This window comes from Fukomys damarensis, unplaced genomic scaffold (assembly GCF_012274545.1).
Source record: "Fukomys damarensis isolate Sample0158 unplaced genomic scaffold, DMR_v1.0_HiC HiC_scaffold_19, whole genome shotgun sequence".
Classification (NCBI taxonomy): Eukaryota; Metazoa; Chordata; class Mammalia; order Rodentia; family Bathyergidae; genus Fukomys; species Fukomys damarensis.
The window spans coordinates 7,674,987-7,687,735 of NW_022900931.1; the positions used below are offsets into that span (position 1 = coordinate 7,674,987).

Sequence of the window (12,749 nt, forward strand, 5' to 3'; positions counted from 1 at the left end):
AAAAAAAAAAAAAAAAAAAAAGTCACCCTGGTTTACTTTTTTTAGTCAATTTGTGCGGCTAGAATAACATTTCTGAAACTGGGAAATTGATAAAGGATAAAAGTTTAAAGCTTGGCATGGTGGTAGATGCCTGTAGTCCCAGCGAAGGCTGAAGCAAGAGAATCGGGTGGGCCCAGGAGTTCAAGACCAGCCTCAGTCTCAAAAAACAAATTTAGGGTTGAAATGTTAAATGAAGAAACAAAAAGCCTAGCACAAATCAGCAGCTAACAAAATAATTTCAGTCCAAAATCTTTGTAAGAACGAGCTCTGTGATCCTAAGCATGTTACATTAATCCTGGTTCCACTGGACTCCAGAGTCAGTTATTCAAACAGACTGACGCCAACGCATGCCAGCATTTTAAATATCACTTTGGAAAAAGTTAGATCTCAGGGCCTTTCACTGAGCTACATCCCTGGATTTTTTTATTTCTTAAAGACAGGATCTTGCTAAGTTGATAGACTGTCCTATGCCATGCACAAATATAAGTGCCAGTTCAATTTAAGATCTAAATGTAAAAAATAAAGCATTGGAACTGAGGCTGTTTTATCACCATAGGGCAGGTTAGAGTTCGCCAGGCAATATAAAACATGGAAGCCATAAGCTGGCTGTTTTAACTGTACAAAAATTTAAAAGTACAAGCTGAGGGTGGTGGCACATATCTATAATGGTAGCACCCTGGGAGGCTGAGGCAGAAGAACTGTAAGACTGAGCACAGCTGGGAAACTTAGTAACCTAGTGAAACCCTTAAAATTTAAAAAGGTTTGGCGGGGAGGGATGCAGGGATTTAGCTCAGTGGTTCTGCCACTTGCCTCAAAAGCACAAAGTCCTGAGTTCTATCCCCAGTATCTCCCCAAAAAGGGCCTGGAGACTGGGGATGTACGTCAGTGTGAAGGCCCCGACTCTCCCCGGCACAAAATATTTTTAAATGTTTGTTACTATAAAAACTATCTCAATATCAAATGATAAGACTAGAAAAAAATAGTTAAAACATTTCAACAAAGATTTTTATCTCATATAAAAGGCTCCTATAAAACTATAAAAATAAATCATTAGGAAAACAGTATGTATATATATATAAATATATATAAATAGATGATACACAAAAGCAAAACAGTCAGTAAACTAACATAAGACATTCTTTAGACTGGGCATGGTGGCATGTGCCTTTAATCCTAGCTATTGGGAGGCTGAGACAGAAAGATAAGTTTGAGAGCAGCCTGTGCAACTCGGTGAGACCCTTTCTCAAAATAAAATTGTTAAAAGGGCTGGAAGGGCTGGGGATGTAGCTCAGTGGGACATCATTTGCCTAGCATCCATAACACCCTGAGTTTGACCCCCAGGACTGCAAGGAAACAAATAAAAACTGAAATAAAATATATAGAAAATGTTCAGGGGAAAGAGGGTAAAGAGTCTTTTATTTTTATATCTATTTTTACTTTGTGTCCTTTAACAAGCATGTGTTACTTTTTTGGGGGGTATTAGGGATTGAACCCAGGACCTTTGCACTGAGCTACATCTCTGGCTTCTAAATTTTTTTAAAATTTTAAGACAGGGTCTTGCTAAGTTGCTACCTTGCCCAGGCTGGGCTCAGAATGCAACTCTCCTGCCTCAGCCTCACCAAGTGACAGCTGTGTGCCACCCTGCCTAGCTAAATAGGATTTTTGTAAGACCTTCAGCAATGTGTTACCTCCAGTTATCTGTTGTATAATATTACGTTCCTAGATCACCAACCCAGAATTCATACATGCTCATTAGATACATTAACAATCACCAGACAACTGTAGTTCTGAAACTGAAAAAAACAAATGTTTGGGGATGGGGGGTGTATGTGCAGAGGCAGAGTGCTTGCCTAGGATATGTAATGCCCTGGGTTCAATCTGAAGTCTTACTGCATAAATAATAAACACACACACAAACAAACAAATAAACATTTTAAAGATCTTTTTGTGTTTCTTCAAGCAAAAGAAACCAGAACCTCTGCTTGCCACTCCCAAGGAGGGTGGGTGGGTCTACTGAGGAGCACCTACAGAGAAGATTCACTTCTGCTTTGTTACTTTGTACAGGACAGCAGACCAGTCTAGGAAAAGGCCAGAAACCAAACAATTCATCTGTGAAATTCAACCCAGGCAGCAGGAGCCTTGTGAAGAGTAAAGATACTACAAGAGGCATCTGAGTCTGCCAGGGCTGTTCAAAACTGAAAGCAGCGCAGGGTGTTCACTTCAACTCAGAACTTGATGATGATGTTTCCTGAATACCAAGAGGGGCCACGAATTCAGGATAGGGATTACTAGAGCAGGTTAATAAAGACTGGTTTGTCTGGGAAATAGACACCCACTAGAGAATAAAACTTTCATCTAAGAGACAATGCCATTTCCATTGTTTTCCCCCAACTCCCTCCTACTCATGCGACTTTGAGCCCAACAACTGCTCTTTTGCTAACCACAGTACTTTTCAGGAACACTGCTTGTGAGGTAGTAAAGAATCTAAGAGAATGGCACTTGCCTAGCATGTATGAGGCCCTGGGTTCTATTCCCAGCACTGCAAACAAACTGACCAAAAAAATCTGGGTTTAAGTCCTAAATTCCATTTCAAGCTGCATTACACCACGGTCAAGTTACCTACCCTGATCTTTGAGTACACTAAGACAATATGCTGTAATGAGTTGAAATGACAGATTAAAAGATATCTAACCAGAGTATCTTGTGCACAGAAAGCCCTTGCCTAATGGAGCTATGATTGTGATCCTTGACCTTTGACTAGTGTGTGGGGTCAGGGAGAGGGTGGGGGACAGGGAAAAAAAAGCACCTGAAGTATTTCTCCTGTCATTTCATTGGGACTAGAGAGATGTGTGGCATTCTAAATTACTAGCGATAAATTGATTCCATCAATCCATGCAGAATGTAAGTGCATTTGACAGAATGCAGCAAAGTTGGAATTTATATTGTGAGCTATTTTAAAAACTACTAGGTCAGCAAATTAAACCGGCTGTGAAAATATCCTGGTTTCCATTCACAACAAATACAAGACAAGCCACTCTCCTTTAATGACTCTGGCCTCATGGCAGCAATCTACTCTGCACAATTTATTCCTAAGGGCTTCGGAGACATAATTTTCTTAAGACATACTAAAATTAAACTATTTTCTAGGAAAAAAAGGATTAGAGAGGAGTTTTCTACAGATTTTCAGTAAATTCCATGAATCACTGTCCCATTCAATTTAGGAGACTACAGTCTAAATAAAAAATAGTGGTTATGCCAGTACTTTAAACCAGACTTAAGTGTTTTCCTTTTAAAGCCTGTGAAAAACTAGTCTGCTCTCCAATACAGTTTTTCAAATTTTGTGATAGAGGAATGAAAAAAAAATCTCACTGCCACTAGAAAGCTACCCAGCAGACTCCAAATTTCAGATTTAAAACCAATCATCTTTTAAGAAGTCAGAGGAGAGATCCTGAATTATTTAGAATGTTGGCTAAGTAATATTTATAATCCCCACTCCCTAAGGGAAACAATTTGTTATTTAAACAATGATCAGAAGTGTAAATAACCAAATGGAATTGAATTTCAGGAAGTACTATTCAAATAAATTCAAACTTGGAATGTGAGAAACAGTCTGTTAATTTAGTTCACTTCATAAAACACTACTAAGAAAAGGATGCACCATTTTATATTTTCTTTGGAAAACAACCAAACGGAATTAGTTCAATTTGGAACATCCTGAGCCTTAAAGCTTTTGCTAAAAGCAAAACATAAATTTTTATTATTCAAGCGTGAAAAACTACAAAGCCAACTTTCTTGTCCCTCCAGTTAGTTGGTCTATAAATAGCAGCAACGCATTAACAGCCATCAAAGCAACTGGTGAATTCCACAATATCTCCAATGTATACATCCCCAGCAAATATGCTCCCAGCATGGTGAACCCAAGTCAAGTGCTTCCAAAGACCTGTAATAGGACCCTTCTTAAATAAACCACAACTCACTGTTTGCTTTCTTCACCAGGAGGTGGAGTCTTGCCATGCCCTTCCATTACAAAATCCTCCTGTTCCACCTGCAAAGGCAAGAACCACAGATCAGCAGCAGTCAGTAATCAAAGTGCAACTCACTCCAAAGGGCCAGGCCCTGCCTTGAGCTCAACCACCGGGCCATGGTAGTACAGTGCCTAGAACAGAGGTCTGGGCCTCAGGTTTGCACTCTCCAGATTTGCTTAAGGCATTTGTCCTGTGTGACTGGATTTGCAGAATGACAGGAAGCATGTGGCTTTGCAACTTATGTAATTGTGACAAAGGATTACATGAATATAAAAGGACTATGGATCAATGAGAAAAAGAACTTACTAGAAAAATATGCAAAATAACTGAGGGGGAGTTTCACTGTGAAATACATAAATGGTTCCTAAACATGAAAAGATGCCTAATCTCATGTCAGTCAGGAAACTGTAAATTAGAACCACAAAGAGATGTACCATTGCACACCCATCACGTTGGCTGAAATTATCAAGTCCAGCAACCCCAAGTGTTAACAGAGAAATAAATTAATTCACTTGTAGTGGGAAGGTAAACTTTGAACACGTACATACATTGAATTTGAGAAAAAAAAATATATATGTACGTAATCTACATTTTTGGGGGGATGTGTGTGGGAATTGAACCTAGGGCCTTCACACTGAGCTACATCCCCAGCACCATTTTTTTTTTTGAAATCTTTATTTTTAGACAAGTCTAAGTCACTGAATTGCCCAGGCTGAGCTTAGAGTTGCAATCCTGCCTTAGTCTCCCAGAGTGCTGGGATTATAGGCACAGGCCAGCATGCCTGGTGGCAGTATTTTTTTCCCCAGTACTGAGGATTGAATTTAGCGCCTTCCCACTGAGTTACATCCCCAGCTCTTTTTATTTTTTACGACAGGGTCTTGCTAAATTATTAAACTGCCTCAGCCTTCTAGAGCACTGGGATTATAGCATATGCCATGCTGTCTGCCTAAGCAGTTTTTTTTGGTACCAGGGATCAAACTCAGGACCTTGCACTTGTGCACTAGCAGTTTTATTTTTAACCAAAACAAAAAATACAGAAACAAATATCCATTAGTAGTAAATAAATGTACTAATTTAAGAGAAAAAAACAGTAAATAGACAAACAGGCAATGACATTTTCAGATATTACTACAACGTATGAAAGTCAATGAGTAAGTCATACCCTTCAGCCTGGAGGCATTCTAGGTAGTTGCAGGTGCCTGTAATTCCAGCACTCAGGAAGCTGAGGCAGGAAGGTTGCTGAGATTGAGGCCAGCTTGAAATACACAGGGAGGGGAAGAAAGTGGAGAGGTGAAGGGGGCAGGAGGGAAGAAGGGAGGGAAACAAAGGAGGAAGAGGAAGAGAAACAAGAAAGGAAAGGAAAGAGGGAGAAAAGGAAGGAAGGAAAGAAAGAATGGAGGGAGGGAGACCAATTTGGGTAACTTAGCAAGACCCTGTCTTTAAATTTAAAAATGGGGCCACTGAGATACTGTAGTTCAACTTATAAGCCCTAAATTCATTTCTCAGTACTACCACAAAAAAATTAAAAATTTTGAAACTGTCTTTGAATAGAAGTTCACCCCAAATACAGTCTGAAGAAGCTATACGAGTTCAGCTCCTCTGCCTACAAGCCCTCTCTCTCTGCTTCTGCCTCACTCACCCATTCTGAACCCTTGGTGGCTCATGCACTGCATTCTTCAGCCCTCCGTGTCTCTACCTATACAGTCGTCTCTTGGTGTCCATGGAGAACTGGTTCAAGTCTCCTGCTACATTGCCATGGATAACAAGCTCTTCAGAAGCTGAGGTCCCTTTTGTAGCACAGTATTTTGCATATAATCTACACGCATTCTCACACATTCATTCATTCATTCATTTGTTGTGGTATGTGGCTTTTGCATTTAGCTACACCTCCAGCCCTTTCAAATTTTTATTTTAAGACAGGGTCTTGCTAAATTGCTAAACTGCCAGGCTGGGCTTGAATTTTCAGTCTTGCTGTCTCAGCACCTCAGAGTGCTGGGATTACAGGTGTGCACCACCACACTCGGCTCTCACATATACTTTAAATCATTTCTAGGTTATTTGTAAACCTAATACAATGAAAACACTAAACAGCTGTTATACTGTATTATTTAAGGTACAATGCAGGAAAGTCTCTACATCTTCTGTATAAATACATTTTCTTCTCAAATATTTTCAATCCATGGTTAATTCAATTGGTAGATTTGGAATCCAAGGCTATAGGGGCTGAGTGTAATGTTCCCTCTTGCCAAGAACCCCCAGTCTTGTGTGACTCATTTCTATCCTGCATATACTCAAATGTCTACATATTCTTTTAAGTGCTAATTCAAATACTATTCGCAGAGGACACTATCTCCTTTACAAGGGTTTGTACGTTTTCCTACTCTCCACCAACTCAAAAGGCAATAAAAAATTGCCTATTACTGCTTATCACCTGCCTTTCTTTTCTTTTCTATTCTTTTCCTTTCCTTTTCTTTCCTTCTTTTCCTTCCTTCTTTCTAATTTTTGTAAGAAGTGGGGTCTTGCTATGTTGCCCTGGCAGGCTTCTAACTCACAGTCCTCATGCCTCAGCCTCCTAGAGTATCTGGGACTAGTGACACACACTACTGTACCAGCTTTTGTTTTTCCTAAATCCACTTCCAATCACCCTGCATGTTTCTCTTCCCTACAAATTTCTTGTACATAGTACTTTGACTTAATTCGATTATCTGTCCAGTCCTCTCCCTTGATTAATTTTCAGGAGTTTCAATATTTAAATTTATAGAATTTGCAGCATACCTTCACCTCTCTCCAACTGCCATTCTTTGATCCTCACAGGTATTTGGGGGCACATATTGCACACTAGATACTGTGCTATGTTGTGTAATGATGAAGACAGGCTCTGCCCTCAAAAAACGTACAGATTAGTGGGAAAGACAAACAGAGCTAGTCAATTACTCTACAGTATAAGAACACAATTACAATCCAAGGAGGACAGACACTTCACTGAGTCTAAAGGAATCCGACACTCTCAACTAGCCCAGACAGGCAGACCCCCTCCTTCCTACCTCAGCCAGGAAACGGGAGGCCCAGGCCCTGGCTCACTGCCAATCTGTACTGCTCCATAAGTCCTGAAATCTGATTTTGACCACAGCTGACTCTTCCACTCCTTCCTTCCACTGAGCCTGTAAGGGTCCTTACAGAACTTCTAGTTCCAGGTTCTGTTGCCTAAAACCCATTCCATCCTCCTCTGAGAGCTAGGCCAGCAAGTTTCCCCTCACATACCCTAGATCCACCTCACCGCACACATTGTTCTGTGCACATTCCTGCTTTGCCCATCCCTTACCTGCTCTTCTGTCCCTGGAATACAGCACAGCTGGAGAACATCACACTGCTGTTTCCTTCCCCAATGCGAGCTAGTTACTTCCAGCCAGCACTCTGATTTCAGCTCCTCTACTAGGCGGGCCCTTTACCTGGTCTTTGGGGTGAATTTGTAGTCAACCTTTAAATATAGTTTCAAAGTTACCTGTTCTAAGAAGAGTCTTGTGACCTCCAGCTCTTCCTCTCACCCCTTCCTACTCCTACCCTCCCGCTGCTCTGGTACATCTACCCTAGATATCACCCCACAGCAGTGACCCTTAGTTTACCTATTTCCTGGGGGCGGATGGGCCTGGGACAGAAATATTGTAACCTTTGCCTGCATACTGCAGAATAAACACAGCCCTCCTGGGTGAACATGTATTCATTCAACATTTTCCAAATGCTTTCTCTATGCTAAGCACTGGGCTGAAGGACTAACTGAATGCCCCACCTACCCAAGCACATCCTTCAACCATTATTCTGTACCTTTCCTAGTCTCTCCCAACTCGCCAAACCCATCCATTAGGCATGGAGGATGCCGAGGCCTAAGACTGTCATGAGAGCCTATCTCACATAAGCCCCTCTCTGGCACTTCTCATGACCGTACTACAAACCTACCTCTTCACCCTCTTCCCTCCTACAATGCAAGTATCCTAAACTCATAACCTACACTACCTGCCTTCCTCTGCGATCTTTCTCAAGGAGCCTTCTTACTCTTGTACTTCTTCCTTTCCTCTATATGTCCAGACTTTCAACCCACACATATTTTGTAATTTCTCCTAATCTAAAAAAAATATTTTTTGTCTTGTGATACTCCAAATTATCTTGCTTTTACTCTTCCTTTACTACCCAAATTCTCTTTTTGTTCATTTGGTACTAGGGATCGAACTCAGGACCTCATGCTTGCCAGGCAGGCTCTGTGCCACCGAGATAAATCCCTGGCCTCCCAAATTTTTTTTTTTTTTTTTTTTTGTACTGGAGATTGAACTCAGGACCTTATGCTTGTGAAGCAAGGGGTGGAACCACTGAGCTAAATCCTCAACCCCAGCCTCCTGAATTCTTAAAAGAGTAAACTGTGCCTCGCTACTTCCATGTTCTCATTAATGATCTGATAACACAATACAACCCATGACCACCATCTTAACGCAATACAACCCATGACCACCATCTTAAGGCCTGTGGATTTATTCCTTTGATTTAGAGTGTTCTTCTCTTAACATGGTTACACAAATGCTTCCTCCACATTATGTAGACATAAGATCAAAAGCTTCCCTGGCCATCCCAGATGCAAGTGTCCATTGTTGCTCTCTAGCACGCCACGTATCACTACCTGAAAGGATCTCTTATTTACTAGCATGTTTTTCTGGCTGTCTTTTAACCACCAAAAAGTGGGGACTCCTTGAGGTAGACTATGTTTTATTCCTTGTGAACATGGCCCAAAGATATGCTGGCTTATGATATCTCCACTTTTCTTTCTTCTATACCCCCCAGGTTCTGCCATAGTAATTTAACCTTATCTCCACCACTTTAACTATCACGCTTGGGTGATTCCCAATTTTCTATTTCCAGCCTGACCTCTCTAGCCTCATATTTTTACCTGACTGGCAGATGCTGTCACATAGATAATATGCCAGACCGTGTGTGTGAGACAGCATTCACAGGATTCCCTCCCAACCCTGCTTTTCTCAGGGGTTCTGTTTCTGGCAAAAGTACACAACTTTCTTAATCATTTAGTTTTAAGCCTTGATGTCACCCTTGATTTTTTTCTTCAATATCAAATCATTTTCTAACTTCTGTTTATTTTATAAATGCTATTATCTTTCCGACTGTCTCATTACTCTAGGTATAAGAGCTTTAAAATAAAGCACACATATTTCCTGAAAGCTGGAAAGTCAACTAACAATAATGGATGACACAATCATCTTCAAAATAGTTTCAGTACACTAAGAATAGACTTTTCTAAAAAATGTTTAAATTGAGGTATAATTCACAAAGAGGAACACATACAAACTTTAAGTGTAGAGCTCACTGAATTTTGGATATGGTGGCACCTGTGTAACTACCATGTGAAGCAAGACCAAAAAGTTCCATTTCCTCAGAAAATTCCCACACCCCCACTGCCATGAATAAAGCCCCCCTCCTTTCTACTGCCATGAACCAGCTTTAATGGATGTCATATATTTAGAACCTAGCAGTGACTATACTTTTTTGTATCTTTTCTCACTCAATTGTAGTGTTTCTAAGATGTGTCCATGTTGCCGTATTCAAGAGCTCACTTTCCAATCTTTGTAGTATCCCATGGCACAAACACACTGGAATTTGTCTATTCATTCACCTGTTGACTCGAGTGTGGGGCTGCTATCAACAGAGTTCCCATGAATATTCCTTTACAATGTCTTCTGTGAACACCTACATTCCTTTCTATTGGTTCTATGCCTAGGAGTATATAAACGTGTAACATTATTAGAAATTTTTAGCACAGTTTCTAAGTGGTTACGCCATTCTGCACTCCAACAGTGTCCAAGAGCTCTAGCTGCTCCAAACTCTCACCAATACCTGGTACTGTCAGTTTTGAACTTCAGACACTTTGATCAATGTGTAATGATGCTGCATCACAGCTTTACTTGGTATTTCCCTCCTGACTAGTTAATGTCAAACTGTTTTTTGTAGTCTTTCAGTATCTGAAGTGCCTGTTCATAACTTTTCCTAATATTTTGGGTTTTGTTTTTTTTGTTTTTTTTTTTTAGTACCAGGGATCGAACTTGGGGCCTTGTGCTTTTGAGGCAGGTGGCGGAACCACTGAGCTAAATCTCTGGCCCTTTTCCTAATATTTTAATTCAACTGTTTGACCTTTTCTTAGTGACTTAGAAATTCTTTATATATTCTGAAGACCATAACACCTTATTTAAAAGTATTTTTTTATTATTCTGTAGATTTTCATGGGTCGGGCAGTTATTACTAGGGATTGAACCCAGGGCCTTCAAATTTGGATATAGTCTTGTCTTTAAAAAAAAAAAAAATTCTCACTAAGCTGCTAAATCTCCCAGGCTGGGCTCAAACATGTGATCCTCCTGCCTCAGCCTCCCAGAGTACTAGAATCATAAGCATGCACCATTTTTTCACATTCTTAATACTGTTACCTGACTAAAAGTTTATATAGGACCGGAGATTTAGCTCAGTGGTTCCATAGCCTGCCTTGTAAGCACAAGGGCCCAAGTTTGATCCCCAGTACCAAAATAAATAAATAAAAGTTTATATAATCTCATGAAATTCAAATGAATGGTTCTTTTTTATCAATAGTGCTTTTTACATCCTACCAATAAATTTTCACACCCTTCTTATGGTGATGAAGGAAACATTTATGTTGTTTTTCAAACGCTTTACAGTTTTAGCCCTAGTGTTTAGGTTTATGGCCCACCTCAAATTGTGTTTTATTGTATGGGGCTCATGGTCCCCACATTTCCATAGAATTATCTAATTTAGCTATTTTAGCACCTTTCCCTCATTGGAATATATTAATCTTTTGATAAAATTTTCTAATTAAATCTTAAACGTTAGCTTCAAAAGAATTAATAGTATAACTATAGATGAGGAAACCCAGTGTAACATCAGTATACGGAAAATGTGACTGCCTTCTGAAACAAAGAAGCCTTTCCAGGACTTGCTGGGCTTGAACCCATGGCCTCATGAGTCCTAAGTGCATGCTTTATCAGTGAGCTCTATCCCCAACCCAAGAAGCACTTCTTGGTTAGTAAAAGAACTATAAATTTTAGCTGACATGTGCTTCAAATATTAATTCAACTATGTGATTAAATCCTGTCTAAGAAGTAGGCAGAATATAGTGTGAACTTCTATGAAGTCTTCCCAGGGGTGTAACGAGTTCTTTTCTTTTGCCTATGTGGCCTAAAGATATGATCCCTGCACTGGAGCAACTGTCTCAAAATACAAGGTAGGAAAACAAACAAACAAACAAACAAACAAAAAACCAAGGTAGAAACAATATACTAAAAATTGAAGATGTGGATGTGATGATATGTTTCTTGTAATTCTAGCACTCTGGGAGGCTGAGGCAAGGCGGGTCAAAAGTTCAAGCCCATCCTGGACAATTTAATGAAACCTTGTTTCAAAACAAAAAATAAAAAGGGCTGTAGCTCAGTGCAAAGGTCCCTAGGTTCAATTCCCAGTAAATGCTCTCTGCCCAGGCACAAAGAACAAAAGAAAATAGAAATGGAAAAACAAAACAGAAGAGTCTGAGTTCCCTAATAATTGGAAAATGACCATACTAGTCTTGAATGTATACCGAGGTTTTAAAGAAAGACATAAGAACTATCGTGTTTGAGAGTGATTTGTACAATAGGTATTCATTTTTATCCTAACTTTTCCAAGAGTAAATTGTAGAGATTTCCCTTCAACAAAAACAGAATCTTCTATCTTTGTATGTTGGGAAACTTCTTTAAGATACAGACCCATACAGAGAGTACATAACAAACACACCCACCTAATTATCACTTAGATGCAATACATTTGCTAATTTTTATTTTTGAGTAAAATAGAGGTACAGTGAAAGGTTGTATAGCCCTGTCTGACCCCAATCCCTCTACCTTCCCAGTGTAGTCCTGCTCTGAACTCCTCCCTTATCTTTTGACAAAAGTGTAAGCAGCTCATTCCTCTGCTGATGGCCCTCTAGTTCAGCTGTGGTATCCCTACTGTCTGCAGAGGGATCACCCTGGGATTCTCCAAGAGAAAACACAGACTGTTCTATTTTAGTAAGCCCAGAGTGAGGCTGGGCATCTTTGTTTGAAAAAGCATGTCAAATGCAAATCAAAGCCACAGAGTTAGCATTTCGCATCTATGAGAATGGCTAGAGTAAAAAATACAGATAATGATAAGTGCTGACAAGGATGTGGACTACTAGAAACCTCATATATTTCTGGTGGGAATATAAAATGGTGTAGCCGTTTGAAAACAGTTTGACAGTTCCTCAAGAAGTTTAACATAAACTCTGTGGCCAGCAATTATACTCCTAGGAATATAATAAAGAGAAACAAAAATACATGTCTGCATAATAACTTGTAACAAATGTTTATAACAGCAATGTTCATAATAGTCAAAATGTAGGGGGCCGGGGATTTAGCTCAGTGGTTCTGCCGCCTGTCTCGAAAGCATAAAGACCCAGGTTTGATCCCTGGTATCAAAAAAAGAAAAAAAATAAAAAAGTAGGAATAAACTGACACATGCCTGTAATCACAGCATTCAAGAGGCTGAGGCAAGAGGATCATGAGTTCAAGGCCATCTTAAATTACATAGCAAGACATGGTCTCAAAAAAAAAAAAAAAAAAAAAAAAAAGT

The 12,749-nt window shown here is 39.8% G+C and overlaps 1 protein-coding gene across 6 annotated transcripts in view; it reads right to left on the minus strand.

Moving 5' to 3' along the window:
• The window catches only part of Tnrc6b (trinucleotide repeat containing adaptor 6B), a 227,315-nt gene that overhangs the window by 134,087 nt on the left and 80,479 nt on the right, over window positions 1-12,749 (minus strand). For 5 of the 6 annotated variants that reach the window (XM_010612493.2, XM_010612497.3, XM_010612528.3 and 2 more), the window contains one exon: window positions 4,017-4,084. In XM_010612493.2, coding sequence (XP_010610795.1) covers window positions 4,017-4,084 — 68 coding nt within the window. Of the gene's footprint in view, window positions 1-4,016; window positions 4,085-5,226; window positions 5,288-12,749 lie in introns of those variants that run through there. The other variant, XM_010612501.3, reaches the window with a different exon arrangement.